We start from the raw sequence: 21,998 nt of genomic DNA, 5'->3' as shown, positions 1-21,998 counted from the left end.
ATGTTGAACATTTTTGCATGTATTTATTTGCCATTTTTATTTCTTCATCTGAGAAGTCTATACTCATCTCAGAAGCCCATTTTTTGATTGGGTCTTTGAATTTGGGGTCTGATTTTTTTCGGTTCTTTGTATGTTCTAGATAGAAATTCTTTGTCTGAGAGACAATTGGCTAAAATTTTTTCCCAGTCTGTAGGCTGTCTTTTCACTTTGTTGGTGATTTGTTTTGCTGTGCAAAAGCTTTTTAATAAGATGAGATCCCAGTTGTTGATTCTTTGAAGTACTTCCTGTAAAGTCTGAGTTTTGTCATCAGTGGTATATTAAAATGCTAATTTTTATGTTGATTTCCTATGCTGCAACTTTACTAAATTTGTCAGTTCCTAACTATATTTTAGCAAACTATTTAGATTTTTTATATGTCAAATCATAGAATCTATATACAGGGGATAATTTTACTTTCTTTCTTCCTATTTGTAGGCCTTTTATTTCTTTCTCTTGCCTAATTGCTTTGGCTGAAATTTCCAGTACTCTGCTGAATACAAGGGATGACAGCAAATATCCCTGTCTTATTCCAGACCTCAGCGCAAAGATTCTAGCCTCTCCCTTTTTAGTATGATGTTGGCTGTGGGTTTCTGTATAGGTCCTTTAACCTCTAATTTATTCAGAGTTTACATCATAAGGAGAACTGCCTTTCTCTCTTTCTTCCTCCTCTCCCTTCCTTAGTACTGGGGACTGAATTCATGATTTTACTTATGCTAAGCTACTACTCTAAGTAATGCGGTCTGTGCTCTAGAGATGTTCACATCTACAAAATTATTTTCTGCATCTATTAAGATGAACAAGTGGGGTGTGGTGATGCACACTTGTAATCCCAGCACTCAGGAGTCTGAGGCATGAGAAATCTTACAAGTTCAAGGGAAGTCTGGGCCACAAAGTGAGTTCAAGGCCAGCCTGAATTACAGAGAGATCCTGTCTCAAAACAATAAATAAATAAAAAACAAAGAAGATGAACATATAGTTTTTATCTTTCATTTTCTTGATGGGATGTATTACATTTATTAATTTGAGAATGTTGAGCCATCCTCTATCCTGGGATTGATCACTGGTTATAATGAATGCTCTGTTTGATGTGGTATAGGATTCAGTTTGCTAGTATTTTACATAGAACTGTGCATCTAAATTTATTAGGGATAGTGGTGTATAGTTGTTATTGTTGCTGTCATGTCCTTTTTCTTGTTTCAGTATTAGCATCATGCTGGCCTCGCATAAAGAGTTTTGAAGAATTCTCTCTTCAAAATTTTTCGACTAGTGTGAGAAGAACTGGTTCTATTGAGCAGTGAAGCCATCTGATCCTACTTAACTGAGATTCTATTACTGATTTAGTTCAATTTTGGTACAATGTATGTATCCAGAAGTTTATCCATTTATTCTACGTTTTCCAACTTATTGCTATATAATAGTACATAATAGTGCCTAGTGATCCTTTGCATCCCTGTGGTATCAGCTCTAGTTTCTTTTTTTTAATCTCTAGTTCTATTTGATTCTTCTTTTCTCTTGATCTAACTAAAAGTTGGTTTATCTCATCAAAAAAGTTTGTTTCAGTTTCTATTAACCTCTATTTCATTTTCTTCTGCTTTGCTCTTTATACATATATATATATATATATATATATATAGTTTGTTTTTTTGTTTGTTTGTTTTGTTTTTTGAGACAGGGTCTTGCTATACAGTTCAGGCTGGCCTTTAACTCACTATGTAGCTGAGGCTGGCCTTGAACTCACAGCAACCTTCTTGCTTCAGCTTCCTGAGTGCTGGGATTACAGGTATGCATCACCACATCACACTTCTGCTCTGATGTTATTGCTTTTCTTCTACTAATTTGGTTTTGGTTTGCTCTTACTTTTCTAGGTCCTGAGGTGCAGTGTTTGGTTATTTGAAATCTACCCCCCACCACCTGACATTTTTTTTTTTTGGTGGTACTGGGGATTGAATCAGGGCCTCACACATGCTACTATGCAAGCAAGGACTTTAACTCTGAGCTAGTTGCCCAGGCTGGCCTCAAACTTGTGATCCTCTTGCCTCAGCCTCCCAAGGAGCTGGGATTATAGGCATAGACCATACCTAGCTCTTTTTTTTCTGTAGTTTGGAACAGCTCCGTGTTTTAACGTAGGCATTTCTGTTGTAAACTTCCCACTTAGTATTGCTTTTGCTTAAACACTTTTTAACAATTTCTTTTTGATTTTGTTAATGACTCACTGTTCATTGAGAACGTTCTATGTGCTAAAGAAAGAATGTGCATTCAATAGTCACTGGATGAACTTTCTGTAAATGTCTGTGAAATCTATATGCTCTACAGTACAGTACAGTACAGTTTAACTCTGATTTTTTTTGTTGACTTTTATCTGGATGAGTTTTCTCTTCATAAAAAGGGATGAAGTGTCTCACTATTATTGTATTAGATCTTATCTCTCTCCTTTTAGATTTAATAGTGCTTATTGTATCTTCTTATTGAATTGATTCCTTTATCATTCTATAGCAACCTTCTCTCTCTCTTCCAACAATTTTGGTTTGTTTTTGTGGTGCTGGGGATTGAATCCAGGCCTCATACCTGCTAGGCAAGGGCTCTACCACTGAGCTATGCTCTCAACCCTACAGCTTCTTTCTTTAACGCCTTTTAATGTCTGATGTAAGAGTAGCTGCTGCTCAGCTTGCTTTTGATGTCTGGGTGCACAGCATATTGAAAGGGAGATTAATAATTAAGCCATATTATTTCTCTTGCTGGCCAAGATGAAGAAAGTTGACTACAACCCATCTCTCTAACCAACTGTAACTTAAAAGTCTAGTCAGGATACAAAGAACAAGCGCCCAACTCAAAAGAGCAAACGATGGTTTACTCTCAAAGGCGGACTCGGGGTGGGGATGAATTTGACAGTTCCATTCTCTCCTCCTCTGTCTCTTGGCTTTGATTTAAGGGTGAAATGTTGAACTGTCCAGGAGGTAAAGGAAGCAAAGCTTCTAAGAGAAAGTTGCTATTTTTCCATAGAACTAGGAAAAAGTTCCTATGGGTTAGAGTGTTAGTGGGGAAATCCCTAGAGCTGGTTTTAATTTTTTTAATTTCTATTTTTTGGCATTGGGGCTTGAATCCAGGACCTTTTCACTGAGCTACATCACCAGCCACCACCTCTCTCCTTCCCTTCTTCCTTTCTTCCTTCCTTCCTTCCTTCCCTCCCCCCTCCCTCCTTTGTTCCCCTCCTCCCTTCCTCCCTTGCTCCCTTCCTCTCTCTTTCCCTCATTTTTATACAAAGTCTCATGGAGCTGCCCTGGCTGGACTTGAATTTGCAATCTTCCTGCCTTAGCTGCCAGAGCACCAGGGTTATAGGTCTGTCATACTGACATCCAAGTAAGTTTTTTCTTCCAGCTCTCTTTTCTCTTCTGGTCCAGCCCTGAAGGCAGTTCTAGGTGTGGAGCTGTGCCATGGTAAGAATGCCAGAAATACCTATGACTCAAAAAGAAGACCCACTTCTCTAATCAAAGGAAAGGGAAAGGGGACCTGGCCATTTAGAGTGTGTATGTGGAAACTGCCTTTAATTTTTAGCATTTTTTTTCTTTTTGCTACTTTGACCTAATGATGACCATAAAGACTAGGAAAGAAACAGAATGATAGGAGCTAAAAACACAAATATTCTTGGCCTCAGGAAGCCAGAAACTGTGAGGGAAAATCAACAGCTAGAAAAGGTGGTCCCTAATTTTGTATAAACTACCACAAGGTCAGAGCTCACCCCAAAGTGGTGCACATGTACAACAGAGCTGAAGAAGCATAGAGCAGACTTTTGACAATGAACTACAATATAAACCACTGTGCAATTTCTAGAATAATTGCTAAGTGGCACACATGTCAGTGTAGAGTCTTGTAACAGAGTAAAGGCTGTAAAAATTTAACTGACATAGAAACCAATCCAATATAAAGTAAAATACAACTTACAGAAATGTAAACATTCTTGAAATGAACAGAAGAGGACTTCTCAGCAGATAAAGAAGAAACTAGGAGAAATGTAGAATGAACAGAGGAAAGAATCAATGACTCTGAAGGCAGACTAGTTGAAATGACTTAGTCTGTACTACAGGAAAAAAAGAAAGGAGGAGAGACAGAGGAGAGGGGGAGGGAAAAGGGAGAGGGGACAGTGAGAGGGAGACACTCATAAAAAATGAACAGAGCATCAGAGGTTTATGGGACAGTATCAAAAGGCCTCACATAGGTGTTATTAGAGTACCAGAAGAAAAGACAGAGGCTGTCAGAGAAAAAAATATGTAAGGTAATGATGACTGAAAACCTCCCCCAGATGGTTAAAGACATTTGAAGAGCTCATTAAGCCACAAGTAGGATAAACTCAAAGGAAATCATACCTAGTCATATCATGATCCACCCCTGAAAATTAAAGATAAAGTCTGGATCTCAGTACTATTAAGATGATGAAAAGGCAATCTATTTACCAGGCAAATATATTTAGGAACCACACATCAGCAAAGAACTAGTGCCTAAAATATACAAAGAACTCTCAGATCAATAGTGAAAACATAATCTACACAGCAAATGGACAGAAGATGAGAAAATATTTGAACAGACATATTTAAGAGGATTTACAGATGGCAATTAGTAAGGAGATGCAACATGAGTTAACTTAAAATTGATCACACACCTGAAAGTGAAACTTAAAGCAATAAAACTTTCAAAAAAACCTAGGAGAATACTGCTGTGATTTTGACACAGATTTATAAAAGAGAAAACAGTTAAATAATGTTCATAAAAATTAAATCCCTTTTCTGTGTGTGTGACCCTGTTAAGAGCATGAAAAGACAAGCACTAACTGGGAGAAATATTCACAAATCACGTATTTGAAAAAGGGCTTTCATTTAAAATAAAGAAGTTTTTCAAACTAAACAACATGAAAACAATCCAACAAAAAAATCTGAATAAATGCTTCACCAAGGACTATAAATCGATGACTGTAAATACACAAAGAGATGTTCAATATTAATAGGCTTTAGGGAAATGCAAAGTAAAACCACAATAAGATATTAGAATGTGGCCATCAAAACACACACACACACACACACACACACACACACACACCCTGACAGCAGCAAATAATGGTTAGGAAGCAGAAAAAGTAAAATTTCTATAATTGCTGATGGGAATACAAAAACAGTAGTCACTGTGGAAAACAGATTGATTTTCTACAAAAATTAAATACCAAACATTGATGATCCCATTCCTAGGAACTTAAGAAAAATGAAAACTATGTTCATATAAAACATAAGCAAAAATTTTTATGGTTCTGTTCACTATTTTCAAAAGCTGGAAGTAAATCAAATATCCTCGAACTGGTAAGTGGATAAATGAATTGAGGTATATCTATACCATAAACACTGCCCAGCAGAAAAAAGGAGCAATTAATAAGCAACATGGATGAATCTTATACACATATGCTAAGTGGCAGACAATAAAATTTGCATATAATATTACTCCATTTATATGACCTGCTGGAAAGCAAGAGATTAGTTACAGAGACAGAACAGATCAGTGGTTGCCAATGGGAGGAATGAAAATACAAAGGGCAACAAGGGGGAGTCATTTTGGAATGACCAAATTATTCTGTATTTTGATTATAGTCTTAATTACAGAGGTATATAAATTCCTCAAAACTTAAAAAGTTTTTGTGCTTGAAAATTTAACAGTAAATATAAAAGAAAATTAAGCTAATGCTAGATGTGAACCAGGTATGTTACAGGAAGATACTATGCATCTCTCAGGCAATATCACTGAAGCGACTGCCTCTCCCATTCCCACTCCATCTAAAGCCACCAGACACGTAACTGTTCATCTCTCTAGAGTCATCTGACTGTGTTTATGAGTTCCAAACTTACTTTGGGGTATACATGAAACAGCAAAGCTCATGTAGAGTAATGCTCTGAATGACTCTGTGCCATTCGGGTTCACATCATTCCTAGACATTAATCACCAATGTTTTAAAAATGAGCCTAAAAATCCATCAGCTAAGATACCTAGAAATATCCACAAAGAAAGATAATAGGAGAAAAACAGAATGGAATGAAGAAATGACTCATTTCAAATATTAATATTAGATGGGAAATATTCCACTAGTGCAGTGGAATAAAAGAATTTCATGGACTTGACCAAGGGCATGGCAGAAAATCTGGAACTGAATCCTGCTTATATACAGTAAAAGGCATGTAGCTCTATTCACCTATTTCTCAATGCTGTTACTAAAATAAATGATGTAAGAAAAGTTATTCTGTAATTCTGTCATCTGGCAAAATATACAGCAAAGATTTTAGAGTTTTTATGAATTCTAAAATAATTTATGCCTTATCTTTGTAAGCTTTCCTTCTGGTCTGATAGAGAAGTGGAGACAGAGTGGAGGCAAAACAGGTACAAAGCGTGGCTCCACTCCTTATAAGAGTTTCACTGCTGAATGAAGAATGACAAGGGGTGGGTGCCAGTGAAAGGTGCTGAAGGAATGCACACTGGTACCTTGTGAAGCTTAAGCCCTAAATCCCTACCATCTAGAGCAGAGCTATTCTTCAGAGGCACTACTGGTATTTTGGGTCAGTTAATTCTTTTTTGGAGAGGCAAAGCTGTGATTTATAGAATGTTGAATAGCAACCCTGCTTTTGCCTACTATATGCTGGTAGCAATTACTCTCCCTATTCCCCTACATACTCTCTGGCTGAGACAAATTCAAAATATCCCATGGGGGATGCTGATTTGGAGTAATCAGAGTAAGGTGTCAAGTGACTGTGTAAGTGGATACTACAGTATGTGGGCAGAATGCCCCTTGAAGGGCAAATACTCTAGCTGAGAACCGGAAACGCTAAATGCTAATGGTTTAGATTTAAGTCTCTCTGCAGGAATGGTCCCTTTCAGGTACTAGTCCTGTCCAATAACCGCTAGATTGGGAGGGGGTGATAAAAAATAAAACATTCCCTTGCTTTTGTATGGGACAACTGTGTAGAATCATTCTAGTTCCAAAGTTCCTCACACAGTAGGCTGAGACCGCTGTAAACATTATCACTTTCTGGGTAATTACTAAGTACAGTGAACTGAACTAAATGCCTTACACACATCTCATCTGCCAAAACTTCTCAACTAAATAATAATAATAATAATAAAGAATAATTATTTGTTTTATTAATGAGGAAATTAAGGCCCAGAGAAATGAAGTCCTTTGTCTAAGAACATTTAGCAAGTGAACTTTGATAAAAATCAAAGCCTGGTGTACCAAACTTCAGGGCTTATGTGCTCTATCTGGATTACGTCCATGGCCTCCTAACAAGGTCTCTCTCACTGTCCCTATTTTTATCCTCCAAGATCATTCTTCATATTGCTGCTAGAGAGATGGTTCTAAAATACAAATCTGTGAGATTAAACATGGAAGGGTAAAGAACAGCAGCAAAATACAGCCTCTTGAGGACCTGTAATCAAGACACTTGGAAAGCAACAGTTTGCTGAAGAAAAAAGAAGTAGAGCTCCATGAATTAGGAGAAAGCTGAAAGGAACACTAGAAACTACAAGAAAGCTAGAAAAATGGAGTACAACACAGAGAAAAGAACAAAGCAGTCTGGCAAGCAAACTGGGGGTTTTGGGGGGCGGGGCTATCTCTGCTAACAAGGTAAGCCTGGAGAGGGTCAACAGCTTCAGGGAGAACAGACTGGGTTGGCAGTCTGGCCCCAATAAAAGCCCATGGTTACTGCAAACTGCAAACAAAACAAAACAAAACAAAAAACAATGTTGGTCTTGCTCTGAAAAGGAATCCCTCTGTGTGGCAGGCTAGAATTGGGGAAGAAATCCAGTACAGCACCTGCCATCTTTTGAGATGGTTTAATTGGGAGCCAGCCATTTTTATTTTATTTTATTTTATTTTTTTTTGTCTTTTTGAGACAGGGTCTCACTATGTAGTTCAGGCTGGCCTTGATCTTACTTTGTAGCCCAGGCTGGTCTCAAACTTGCAATGATCCTCCTGCCTCAGCCTCCCAAGTGCTGGGATTACAGGTGTATGCCACCACGCCTGGAAGGAGCCATTTTGAGAAGGGGCTGTTTTCTTTTGTTAAGGTGTTGTTTAAGTCTGACCTACAGAACTACACTTCAGGGTTTCTGGGGTCACTCTACCACAGTGACTGGATGGGAGGTTGCAAAAAGAGAGTCATGGAGAGGGTACAGGATAGACAAAGCCCTTGAGAAGTCTAAATTCAGCCTGGAAAGGACACAGGGGTCCTGCTCTCTGAGTTGAGAAGCTAGGTTGGTCATGTGTGTTTTTGGAGTTGGCATTAACTCCAGCAGATTGTTTGACTCTCCTACCCTATTTCCTACATTCAACATAGAGCTCATGGTCTGCTCTCCCAGTGTCATTAGGGATATGCCTCAGCTTGGATGACTGCCACGGTCTGGGGTGTATGGATACAGAACCTCTGGAACAGGGGCACCTCACAAACCCACACACTATAAAGCTAGGGTAAGAAAGCAGTAACTTGGGGCACATGGGAACTGGGGACAACTGGAATGAATACAGCTGCAGGGCAGACACCACAGACTGACCATTCCTAGCAGGAAATGCAGGGCAGGATTCAGCATTCACACACAAAAATGCACACATGGAAACAAAACAGGTCTTAGTGATGACTAAATATCACTCCACCATGTCTGGCAGATTGCAGTGCTACAGACTCTGGAAAGAAACTACTCATTCAAAAACACAGTAATATTTTTGGACTCATTTCTCTTTTTCTTTATTGTTTTTTGGGATTTTGGAGTTTTTCTTTATTTTGTGCTCTGTATTTTGCTTATTCTTTTCTATTATTTTTGATCTAATTCTATTATTTTTCTTTTACTGTGTAATAAGATCCTTTATCTCACTTCTCTTACCTCATTTTGCTTTTATTTATCAAATTTTACTTTTTTCATTTTCTCGCTTCTCACCTTCTCTGTCTTTATTAGTATTACTGTTAAGCATTATTAGTCTTTAGATATTTAGTTGACTCTACGCTATTATTGTTGAATTCTTTTCTACTGTTAACAGTAGTATAGTTGTTGTATTCAGCAGATATTTATTATATGTCAATATTTGGTTTGTTTTTGTATCTATATTAATTACAGTTCTCTTTTCTATTGTTAATGGTGGTACAATGTAGCTTTTATTGGCTCTTATGGTATGTATATAGCCAGCTTGTCTTTGACTTTGTTACTATTACTGATTTCATTGCTATTGACAGGGTGGCATAACTGTTGATATTAATTGGTTTTTACTGTATGCCAATATTTCTTTTGTCTTTGTGTCATTAATGATATTATGGATCATTTCTGGAGAACTGGGTGCTGGGCCAATTATACTACATTCATCCACCAAAATTAATGGAGGTGGTTGGATCTTGGGGCAGGGGCAAGGCATATAATTAGCCATGCCATGCCATGCCATGCCCAGAGTATATCACTGGCAAGTAGACACTAAAGAAATCTCTATACTAGAAACAAAATCTTTCCACTGTAATAAAATTGTAAGCCTCAGTACACACACACACACACACACAAAAAAAAACCCTCAGAAAACTCCAATAGTAACATGAGATAATAAGGCAACAATATGCCTCCAAAATTTCCCAACTCCCTCAAAGCTGAGCCATGAGGCAATAATGTGCAGGACATCAAAAGTCAAACAGTGAATTATGAAAAATGATAAAACAGAAGATTAAAAGACAAAAACAGATCAATAAGATACTTGGCAAGCTCAAAGATAATATAACTAAACAGATAATGGACTTACTAAACAAAATCATCAGTGAACTTACATAAGATACTAATACAAAGCTAGCTGAATTAAGTAAAACAATACAAAGCATCAATGACCAGTTTAGCAAAGAATTAGAGTCTATGAAGAGGTGTTACACAGAATTCTAAGAGGCAAAAAATTCTACTGAAAGTATGGGCAGCAGAAGTAACCAATGTGAGGACAGGGTGTTAGAACCAGAAGACAAGGCTAATGCAGGTGACCATAAACTCAGAGATATATTAAAAACATTAAGAAAACATGAAAAATGGACCCCAAGCTGCTAGATGACACCAATAATACATCTAAGATTAATTAGAATTGGTGAAAAATTAAAAGCATAAACGGCATAAAAATCTGTTCACAGAAATAACAGCAGAAAACTTTCCAAGTATGGGAAAAGAATTTAACATACAGATATGTGAGGCAATACAGAACCCCAAATAGCCATAATCAGAAAAGAACTCCATGACATATCATAGTCAAAATCCCAGACAAGGCCAGAATCCTCAAAGCAACAAATTATTTTAAAGGTAAAGCTATTAAAATTACAGCAGACTTCTCAATGTAAACCTTAAAAGCCAGGACAGCTTGGAGTGTTTTAGCCCCAAAAGAAAACAGCTTCAAATCTGAACTAACATATCCTAGAAAACTATCTTTCAAAATTGATGGAGAAATAAAGGTCTTTGCATGACAAAGAGCACCTTAAGAAATTCATAACCACCAAACCAGTACTGAAAAATTCTCAAGGATATCCTAGAAAGAGACAATGAAACCAACAATGCCAAAAAGTCTGGTGGGATGAATACTTCAGGCAGGGTGAGTAGTTAAGCAGAAAGTGTGTGTGTGTGTGTGTGTGTGTGTGTGTGTGTGTGTGTAGGGTTGTCATTATGAGGAAAATAACACAATGGCACGAGTCAACACATTTCAATAATTCTTGATATGAATGGACTCAACTCATCAGTTATGAGACACAGATTCGCAGACTGCCAAAAAATAAAACCCAACAGTATGCTGTATACAAGAAACACATTTAACTCAAAAAGAAGTTCATAAGCTAAAAATCAAAGGATGAAAAACAACATTTCATACATTGGAAGGCTGAAAATAAACAGGAATAGCTATCCCATTTTCAAACTAATCAGAAGAGGGAAAGAAGGTCACTACATGTTCATTAAGGGAATAATTCAATAGGAAAAGATAACAATTATAAATACATATGCACAGAACATAGTGTACCCTGCTTCATAAAACCAACACTACTGGACATAACAGATCAGATAAATATCAACACAAGTACAGTAGAGGATCTCAATATCTGTATTACAAACAGATCGACTAGACAAAAAAATCCTTCAAACAAATGGATATAATTGATATCTACTATTCCACCCAACAACAATATATTTTCTTAGTAACACATGGGACTTTCTCCAAAATAGATCACATCCTAGCTCATAAAGCATTCTTAAATAAACACAAAAGAACTGAAATTATTATAACACAGTGCAATGAAACTAGAAATTAATGGCAACAGAAACCGCAGTACTTACGCAAACATGGAGATTAAACAATACACTCCTGAATAATCAGTGTGTCACAGAAGAAATCAAGGAAGAAATGAGACTGTTTATATAAGCAAACCATACTGGCAGGACCACAAACCAGAACCTATGGGACATGATGAATGCAGTTCTAAAAGAGAAGTTTGCTGATGCGAATGCCCACATCTGTAAAACAGAATGAGCTCACATACCCTAATGATGCACCTGTAGGTTCTAGAAAACAAGAACAATCCAAATTCAAAGACTGAAAGATCAGAGCAGAAATTATTGAAATAAAGATTACTGAGTTCAAGGCCTGCCTGAACTACATAGTGAGACTCCACATAAAAAAACAGAAATAAACAAAAAAAAACACAAAAAAGGGGGAAAAAACCCCCAAATCAATGTAATTAGAAATGAAAAAGGCAGAATCATATCGGACACTGCCAAAACCCAGAAGATTATCACTAAGTACTTCAAAAACCTAGACTCCAATAAATAATGGAATGTAGAAGAAATGGATAGATTCCTAGATACATATGAATTACCAAAATGGAACAAACAAGATCTAAAAACCCTGAATAATCCAAAGACAGGCAAGGAAATTGAGGCAGTAAATAAAAAAAATCTACCAGCTGAGCAACTACTTTGAAAATAACACTATGTAATATAATAACCATTGTTAATTTCCTATTTTGTTTTGAAATTCTGTATTATTTCTATTGTTTTTTTCCTTTCTCTCTTTAAAATAAAAAGCTATTTTTTTTTGGTACCAGGAATCGAACTCAGGACCTTGCACTTGCCAGGCAGGTGCTTGTGCCACTGAGCTATATCCTTGGCTCAATGTAGTATTCAAAACTTGTCATCTGTGAATAACTAGTTTGTCTTCTTCCTTTCCTACAAGTATCTTTTATTTATTTCTCTTGAGAAATACATAGGAAAGGAAGAAGTCAAACTATCCTTATTCACAGATGACGTGATCTTTTACATCTATGTATTCCACCCAAAAAATTCCACCAGAAGACTCCAAGAACTAATAAACAAATTTAGCCAGGGAGCAGTATACAAAATCAACAGCCTCCCTATACACCAAAATTAAACCCACTGACAAAAGAAGGAATAAAATATCATGCACAATAGCTGCAAGAAAAATTAAATACTTAGGACTTAACAAAGGAAGTAAAAGACCGCTAATGAAAACTACAGTGCTCTGAAAAAGGATATCAAAAATTTCTGAACTGGAAAGTTATCCTTTACTCTTGGGTAGGCAGAACCAATACTGTCAAAACTGTCATACTTCCAAAACTGATATACAGATTTAATTCAAATCCAATCAAGATCCCAACAGTATTCCTCACAGAACTAGAGAAAATAATCCCCAAATTCATCTGGAACATGAAGAGACTCCAGAATCACAAAGGTAATTTTAGGAATAAGAGCAAAGGAGGAGTTATCACAACCCCAGATTTCAAGTTTTGCTTCAAAGCTACAGTGATAACAAACAAAACAAAAATCAAACCAAAACAAATAAAAAGAACCAGCATGGTACTGGCACAAAAACATATATGTGGATCAATGGAACAGAACAGAAGATTCAGAAACAACCACAGGCCCATTCACCCATCTGATCTTTGGCAAAGGGGAGAAAAACATACACTAGAGGAAAGAAAGCCTGTTCAAGAAATGATGCTGGGAGAATTGGCTATCTACATGCAGAAGACTGAATCTAGATACATATCTCTTACCATACACTAAATTAATATCAAAATGGACAAATGATCTAAATATTAAAACAGAAACCTTAGTCTGCTGGAAGATAAAATAGGTAAAACTCTTGAAGAATGTCAAGCGAATTAAATCAGATACACAAGCTTGAATACTGAGTTTCTCTGAGAAACCTAGAATATAAATAAATAAAATAGCAAAAGAAAAGAGATAATAGGAAATGGGGAGACTTCCCTTTTTCAAAAGGGAAGGGGTCAACAGATGGGGAATAAGGGTGTAAGGGGGAAGGGATAAAATGGAATTAAGATGTTTTAAGTACATACACCAGCTCCCATGATGAACTGAATCATTATGTACTACAAAAAATAAAATAAAAATTTAAAATAATGTTAGGACACAACTGGCTAGATCACACAAAATAATTTTTTTTAAAAAGTTTACATAACAAAAAATCTATATAGCTCTGACAGTGCTTCTTCCAACTTAAAATTTTTTGTCTTATACCTTTTGGATAAAGTTTGTTCTTTTTTTTAATAAAGCTTAAACTCCTTAACATGGCCTTTAGTTGCTACTTAATAATCTGATTGCTGTCTCTCTAGCTTTACGTCTTATTCCCCAAAATGAACCATGACAGCTCCTGTGGATGCTTTCTAAAATAGCTTTATAGATGTTTATGTAAGTATTACAGAAATTTATAGTGTTTTATTTACCTAATAAAATTAAGGGTTAGTAATTACTAAGCCTGCTGATATTCCTTATGCTAGGGTTTTTATATAATATACATTATTTCATTTACTCCTTATAATAACCTGATAAAATATGTTCAAGCATTCTCCTTGTGCAGTAGAGGAAGAGAAGATCATGAAAGTTAAGCAACTGCAAAGCAAAGCTAACAGGAGAGCTGGGGTTAAACTTAAATCTGACTCATATGTTCAACTATTACACCAAAGGCACTCAGTAAATATTTACAAATCATTATCCACCTTCATCCGAAGAATACTTGTAATGCACAATGCCTGGAGTAAAAATATACACAGAAGCATTTTAATGTCACAGATAAATGAAATTTGAACACTGTGTACTTACCTGCATGAGATCTTGAAGGTTCTCAACAAAAGAAATCTCTGCTTCTACCATATAAAACTCTGCCAGGTGTCTCCGGCTTTGAGAATTCTCAGCTCGGAATGTGGGACCAAAGGTAAACACCTGAGTAAAAGCTCTGTAATTGAAGAGTAAGAGTATCAAAACAGGACTCACATGATTAATTTTAAGTATTTAAAATACTTGGTGAGCTTTCATTTTTTTTTTTTTTTAATGGCACTAGGGATGGAATCCAGGGCTTTGCACATGCTAAGCAAGTAAGCTACCACTTTCTCTATCCCTCGCCTTAGAGTGAGCTCAAGTAAAAAAGTTTTCTGAGTCTGTCATGTCCACAAACCCACACATATTAGCTGCTCTATTTCTCTAATGGGTGACAATAAAAATGTTACATTTATAGAAACCATTTTATCCAAAGGAATGTGCAACTGCTTTACAAACCCTATGGTTTTCTAAATATAGCAATATAACAACTTCTGGGTGCACTCTACTTCAGCTGCCTTAAGCAGCAGGCAACTACACTTCAAAGTAATCAAGAAGCAAGTAAAAGAAAATATATGACCACCCAAGGAATCACCCTGAGAATCCACACAGTAACAGTGAAAACTAGAATTTCATGTGGAAAAGGTGTATTTTTATGTATTTTTTTATTTTAAAAGATATGAAAAGAGAATTTAGCTATGTTATTACAAGCCTACCGAAGGCCTTCACAATCACCTATATCTTTCAGTTGATGCCTGAAATTTGGGTGTGAGGCAGATTTTAAAGAACATTTATCCTCTGAATTTCATAAAGGACTTTAGCCCAAAATGCAAACTTGGAGGGGCAGTGGAGTGGGGACTGCTGTTTTTCCATTTCTACAAAGAAGTAGACACCATATTTTCATTCTTTAACAGTTATAGTCTCCCTCATATTTAAGCAGGGCAACAATTAAGATTAAATCAAGCATATATGAAATAATGAGTATTACAGAAGACTTAATCTTAAATTTTGCTTTTGCAACAAGAAAGAAAGACGTTTGGGGCTCCTTAGCTATAACCTTAAACACTCTTCATTTGTCAGCCAAATAACTAAGACTCCAGTAAACACAGTGCAGGAAATAGATGATTTTTTTTTTTATATACTAGTTTTGTTTTTTTAAAGCAAAGATACTATAGGAAATGGAACAGTAAAATGATTTTAGTAGAAACCAAGAGATTTGTTTTTTTCTTTCAAAAGGCCATTTCAGTTGGTAAGCTTAGGAATTTATTTTGGTTCTACAGCTACCTTCTGAGGACCATAGTCAGTTAATCCCTGAGAACCTCAGTTTTTCATGGAAAAATAAACACTGGGAACTAAAAAAATATTACTACAGTTACTTTTCTCCCAAGATTCATATCCAGCCTTGCTTACTAGAATATTCCTGATAAGTCTCAACCTAACTTACACAAAATGAAAAGTCTTGTCCCAATCCCTGGACAAAAACCAAACAATGCTGCTTTTCTTTTTATAGTTCCCTCAATTTTGTTAATTCCAGTTAATGCATTCAGTCACCTAAGCCAGGCATCACAAACCCCACTTCCACCTGCGTGATACCATATTAGTCACAAAACTTAATTGTTTACACATTGGGAAACACTCTCAAATCTAGTGACGTATCTCTTACCTTACCCAGCTGTTGTCAGTATGAAATCCTTGTCTTTTGCTTGGAAAATATAGCAAATATAGACTGGTGTCTGCCATTTGTCTTTCTCTGGCCCCAAGCTACTACAAGTTTTCAAACTCAAATCTGATTATGTCAACCCTAATTTAAAAATCTTCAATGATTCATCACTGGAAAAAGGATAAAACTAAAATGAATTTCAATTCAATTTTCTCTCATGTAGCCGTTTTCTGCAGCTACTTTGAAGACACAGCCCTCACCTCGCAAGCCCCTGTGACTTTTGGTCTCTGCATAGGCTGTTCCTGTCCTGTATGCCCTATTCCTTGCTCCTCAATAGATAGCAAATTCCCACCCAACCTTCAAAACTTAGTTCAAATGCCATTTCCTCTTTGGCAACTTATCGCATACCTCCAAATTCATTGTCTCTTTCTTTATATCACAGTAACACTTTGTTTATATATTTATTATCTATGAACATGTAACATTTCATTTTGAAATGTAATTGTGTTTTTAAATATCTTCTGGCCCAATCTATGAAATTTTCCAGAACAGGAATCATGTTTTATTCATGTTTGCATCTCTAGTTCCTAGATGAAACAGGTGCTCATGCTGAATGAGTACTAATGATGATGACAGGCTTCCTCAGTCGTCAACTGAAAAAGCACAACATCCTCACAAACAGCAACATTACAAATATAGAAAAATTCTCAGATACATCTTACTGAGGCAGTTACTCAGTACTGAAAATGTGTAACTAAAATAGGTACCTAAAATGGGTGAAACTATTTAGTTCTATCCCAAACAATAAATTCAAGAGTTTAAAATAAAAAGGTATAAGGCCCTGAGTTTCCACTCTATGCCATTTCTAGGTAGGGTAGCAACAGTATATTTACATTTTAAAATGACTTTTCTTCAGCACTCAGGAGGGTGAGGCAGGAGAATTGCAGTGACTTTGAAGCCAGGCTGAGCTAAGTAGTAAGTTCAAGGCCAGCCTGAACTATATAGTGAGATGCTGTCTCTAAACAAAAACAAAAACAAGCCAAAAAACAAACAAACAAACCCCCCCTTTCTTGGGTACTGCATCAAAGAAACTGTACATACAAATGTTAACTATTAGAGGATATTTACTGAAATTTTCCAGGGCATAAACACATCTGTGGCATAGCTGAAACTTACTTTGAAAGCTCCAGATTACAAGGAAGGCTAATGGGACTGCTACTAAAGAGACTGCTTGTGTTAAAGCAGAAGTTACAAATAAAATGGTGGTGCCAAGCATGGTGTTGCACACCTGTAACCCCAGCACTCAGGAGGTTGAGATAGGAGACTGCCACGAGTTCAAGGCCAGCCTGGGCTACATAGCAAGTTCAAGGCAGGTCTGCCGAGTGACACCCTGTCTTAAAACAAAAAAGCAAATAAATAAAATGGTGGTTTGTAACAAGCTCTCCAAATTCAATAATGCAAAAAGAACTTGGAAAGAGACTAGATACTACTGTCCAGATTGTAACACTGCATTGTATATTGAATGTTTTAAGACATGCCATTCTCAGAAAAATTATTGAATAAATCTGATAAAATTATCATTTTTATATTTCCTGTAATATTATCTAATAAAATTAATGCAAAACTATGCAAGTTTTGGTCAACCTATATTTAAATAATTGGACTGGTAAGTGGTTAAACAGAGGATTGTTTAAACCATCCAATGCTGACAACCCTACTCAGAGTCCAGTGTCCTACTACAGTAAGTAGTAGTGATAGTGGCTACGATATGAAGTGATCCTAGCTGGGTATGGTGGTGATGCCTGTAATCCCAGCACTAGGGCCTGGGCTATGTAGTGAGTTTGAGGCCAGCCTGAACTACACAGTGAGACCCTGGCTCAAAAAAACAAAACAAATACAATCGGAAGTAATCCTCACAGGCCAAACATTAAATGTAAGAACCTTAAAGCTAACCCCTTTACAAGTGACTCAGAAGATGTATTACTACTTCTATTATCCAGAATAAGAAACTGAAGTTCAAAAGGTTAACAAGCCTTCCCAAAAGTCACACAGTCACAGTTTAGCTAGTGGTAGAGGTCAGATTCATGTCCAGATCTACTCTAGTGCTCACGGCCTTGGCCATGTGCATTAAGTGCACATTTACAAATTCAGAAGTGCAGAGGCAAACATTTGTAGTACATTCTCGCTTCTCAAAGATAACTAGGATATTTTGGCATTTTTCCTTTCCTTATGAATAGATTATGTTAAAATTAGAGCTCTCTAGTATATGCTGTCTTCATGAAAACAGTGAGAATGTGGGCCGGGTGTGGTGGCACACGACTGTAATCCCAGCACTCTGGGAGGCTGAGGCAGGAGGTTCACTGCCTGGGCTACAAAATGAGTTCAAGGCCAGCCTGAACAGCATAGTGAAACCCTACCTCAAAAAGGGAAAAAAAAAAGAAGACAAGAGTGAGAATGATGAATTCTCACCAATATTTTGTAACTTCAGCAGGCCATTCATCCTTTCTGGTCTTCAAATGCTTACACGGGTAGAGGATGGGGCAGCTTGGCTCTGATCTCTAATATTTTTTATAATAATTTTGTTTCTAAACCCACATGAAATTGTTTCTATTTTAATTTATGCTGATGTCTTCTTTTTTTCTGAGTTCACAGACACGGAAGTCATTTGCAGCGAGGCAGAAACTAACCAACATTTGAAAGAAAATCTTACAACAAGGCCATTCCTAAAATAAAATAAAAAGCCAGGTGAAAGGCTCGTATTGCTGTGAGAAGAGGCCCGGCAGAAAACAAAAATGCTCAACATTAAAAATCATTCCTGTGCCAAATCCTGGAGAGGAGAGCCATATAAGGAAAGCCCATGAGCTTGGGGTTGATGTTTAAGATAACAAAAGAACATCCAACACACATCAATCAGGATAGCTACAAAAACTGCTCTTTGGAAAATAAAAGGTAAAATTATAAGACATAAGGTTACTTTCTCTCTTGTATGGAGTGGTTTTTTTGTTTTGGTACTCGGGATTGAACCAGGAGCACTCTACCAAGCGAGCTACATCCCCAGCCCATTTCTGTTTTTTATTTTGAGACAGTCTCACTGAATTGCCCAGAAAGTCTTAACTTTCAGTTCTCCTGCCTCAGTCTACCACGTGCTGGGATTCTAAGCATGTGCCACGTGGTCACTAACTGCTTGGCCGTTTATTCTTTCTGGAACTGAAATTTAAGAGCTAAACTTCCTATTTTGCTGTTCTTTAGTCTGGTAAGGACTGATCAGCAACTTTCCCCCCGCCCTCCCCCATAACACTTCTCCACCATCAGGTCAGTAAAAGTTCACTGAACTGAAATGAACTCTCATACACTCTTAAATTACAACAATCTCTGTCAAGTGGTTTCCTTATAATCAGAAAATGTGCATCTATTTTACTACTGTCTCGGTCTGCTGGATTATCAGTACTGTAGTCTGTCTGGCACTCACTGTCTCTACACAGCTACGATTTGACCCAAGGCACCTCCTTTTCTGCTTTCTCCTATTTCTCTGTCTTGCAATATGCTGGATGGAAGGCACAGGAGATAGGAAAGTCATTTGCAGGAAGCCTTACGTTAACCAACTAATCAAGATTTGAAATGAAATCCGACAATAAGGTTATTCCTAAGATAAAACGAGAACCAGTGAAAGGCTAGTACTGCTGTGCCCTTCACCCCAGCACCTGTCCTCTGAGCTTCTCTGCGCACGGATCTCACCAAATGCCCTGGGCGATCTGCCTGCTCTCTCGTGACTGTGCCCCCCTGCAACCCAGCAGACTGCCACGCTGAGGGGCCTGGTGTCACCTCTCGCATGCACTGTGATATCCCCAGGTGCTCAAGTGCTCTCTCACTGGGAACAGAGGAAGGCACTCAATCACCTGGGTGCTGCACAGTGCCACCGTTTCAACTACTCATGTCAGTGTGCCTTAGGGAGGGGACATTCTCAAACCTAACAGTTCTCCCTTACCGTTATTGAAAAACACTTCTGCAAAATTCATTTTCTTTGACATGACCTTAATATTTACTTGGAGCTGAATTTGAAAACCAAACAAAATTAAATCTTAACTGCATAATGAAATTCAAAGTGCGATGGAACCTGACAACAATCCTCCTAAAGGGGCTAGAGAGTTGGCTACCACTCTCTGAGGAGACAAGCAAGCAAAGGGGACACCAAGCACCTAGACTGTGAGATAAGGAAGATGCTGACCGGCATAAAGAAGAAGAGTGGTCCCACGGTAGGACGACAGTAAGGGCTGAGGTCAAAGAAGAAAGGAACAGAACTGCAGGGTCTTCCTTGTAAGCCAAGTAGTGCGTAAATGGGATCTATTTGGTACTCCTTGAAATACTCCACCTTCTTGAAATATTCACTGTCCTTCTCTCAGTTTTCCTCCTATTTCTCTGACCTCTATTTCTGCCTTCTTTAACATGCTCCTTACATTAGCTGTTCATTACATACTGGCATTTCACCAAACTTAGTCCTAGACTCTCTTTTTTTCTCACTATATATTCTCTCCCTAAATTACCTACCTCAGTCAATGATTCTAATTAATTGCCTACTGACATTCAATTCACGAATTCTCACTTTTTGCCCAGATCTCTTTTCTGAACTCCAGATACCTATATTCCTGTGTTCAGCCAATCCTTTCATCTGTCACAAACTGAGCTCACGCCTCCCCAACCCATTTGACTTCAGTCTTGTTCTAATCCTGCTAGGCCCACCCTCCCAATATGCTCTTTCATGACACCATGTGCTACTGTTCAGAGTACCTCTGAAAACAAAAACTTTACATATAGTACTGATGTGACTGTTTAATGTCCATTAGATCATAAATTCCATGAGTGACTGAATCTATTTGTTTTATTCATTAATGAATCCTCAAGTGCTTAGATGGACAATTAGTATTTGTCAAATAAACAAACAATGCTTTTTCTGTAACATATTTTGACCCCAAAACAGAATCTTGAAAGAGCACTGGGACGAGGGTGGCTGGAGAAGAGTGAAAAGGTAAACAGAACATAAATTACTAAACAAACAATTCTGCTATTCTCTGAAACAGACATTCACAGAAGGCAGTAGGAGATAACAGAATCAGTTTTTATAAGTCTCTGTCCACATATTAGCTTCTGCTATGTAGTCAATGTATAAATCTTTGAAAAGGGCTAAATCAAATGAACTTCTTTAGCTAGGAAGGATTTTACTTTTCAAGGTAATGTATTACAACACAAAGAAATGAATTACCCTTGGTCTATTCTGCATGAGCACAGCAGTCCATGTCTTTGACTTCTGTTGGAGTGAAGTGTCACTCATCACTTCTCCAACGGCAGACTCTGCGGAGTGCTGTCTGCTAAGAGGTCTTAGAAAATAACATTCAAAAGAGTCACAATTGCTGTTTGTTTGTTTGTTTGTTTTTCTGAGACAGGGTCATGGCCATGTGGTTGAGGAGGCTGGCCTTGAACTCACTACATAGCCCAGGGTGGCCTCAAACTCACAGTGATCTTCCTGCCTCAGCCTCCTGAGTGCTGGGACTACAAGTGTGTGCCACCACACCTGGCTCGCCAACTGTTTTAACTGAATATTTATCCTCAGGTCTCAGTAAGACACATCACCTTTCCAAGAAAGTATATCAGTCTGTCAACTGCATCTACTCATATCCAGCCTACCACTCTCCTATTTCTTACACTTACTGGTCCTTGCTCTTGAAAAACCATTAATGAGAACAAGAAGTAAGCACTTTAACTTATGTTATAGGCACTACATTGTGGTTAAGTGTCGTTTAATTTTACAGAGATTTTAAGGATTACCTTTTCCGAGGCCTCACCCTATAGGGGTAGATGGTGATCATGGCAGTGAACTATCAATAGTCTCCAGGGCTCAAGTGCTGCACAGAGGATTCTTAATTAAATTACCTAAGTTCTTAGCCTCTCTAAATTTCCTCATGTGAAAGTTGGGTGAAGTACATGCATCTCGAGGAGTTATAACAAAGATGAAGTGAAACAAAGTATATCAGCAGCTTAACCTAACGCCAAGTAAAGACAAAGTGTTCAACAAATGGATAATGTTTTCTATTGCCTTCCTTTCCATAGTTCTATGATTTTCACCAGAACCTCATATACTTTCTTTTTTTTTTTTTTTTTT

At 37.4% G+C, this 21,998-nt stretch overlaps 1 protein-coding gene across 3 annotated transcripts in view; it reads right to left on the bottom strand.

The window, feature by feature from the left end:
- The window catches only part of Nars2 (asparaginyl-tRNA synthetase 2, mitochondrial (putative)), a 117,264-nt gene that overhangs the window by 35,550 nt on the left and 59,716 nt on the right, over positions 1-21,998 (bottom strand). For all 3 annotated transcript variants that reach the window (XM_005379814.2, XM_005379815.2, XM_005379816.2), the window contains one exon: positions 14,191-14,323. In XM_005379814.2, coding sequence (XP_005379871.1) covers positions 14,191-14,323 — 133 coding nt within the window. The remainder of the gene's footprint in view (positions 1-14,190; positions 14,324-21,998) is intronic.

Source organism: Chinchilla lanigera, unplaced genomic scaffold (assembly GCF_000276665.1).
Source record: "Chinchilla lanigera isolate Chin_1 unplaced genomic scaffold, ChiLan1.0 scaffold00013, whole genome shotgun sequence".
Taxonomy (NCBI): Eukaryota; Metazoa; Chordata; class Mammalia; order Rodentia; family Chinchillidae; genus Chinchilla; species Chinchilla lanigera.
The sequence above is the reverse complement of the archived record's forward strand: the minus strand, read 5'-3'. Positions and strand labels throughout refer to the sequence as shown.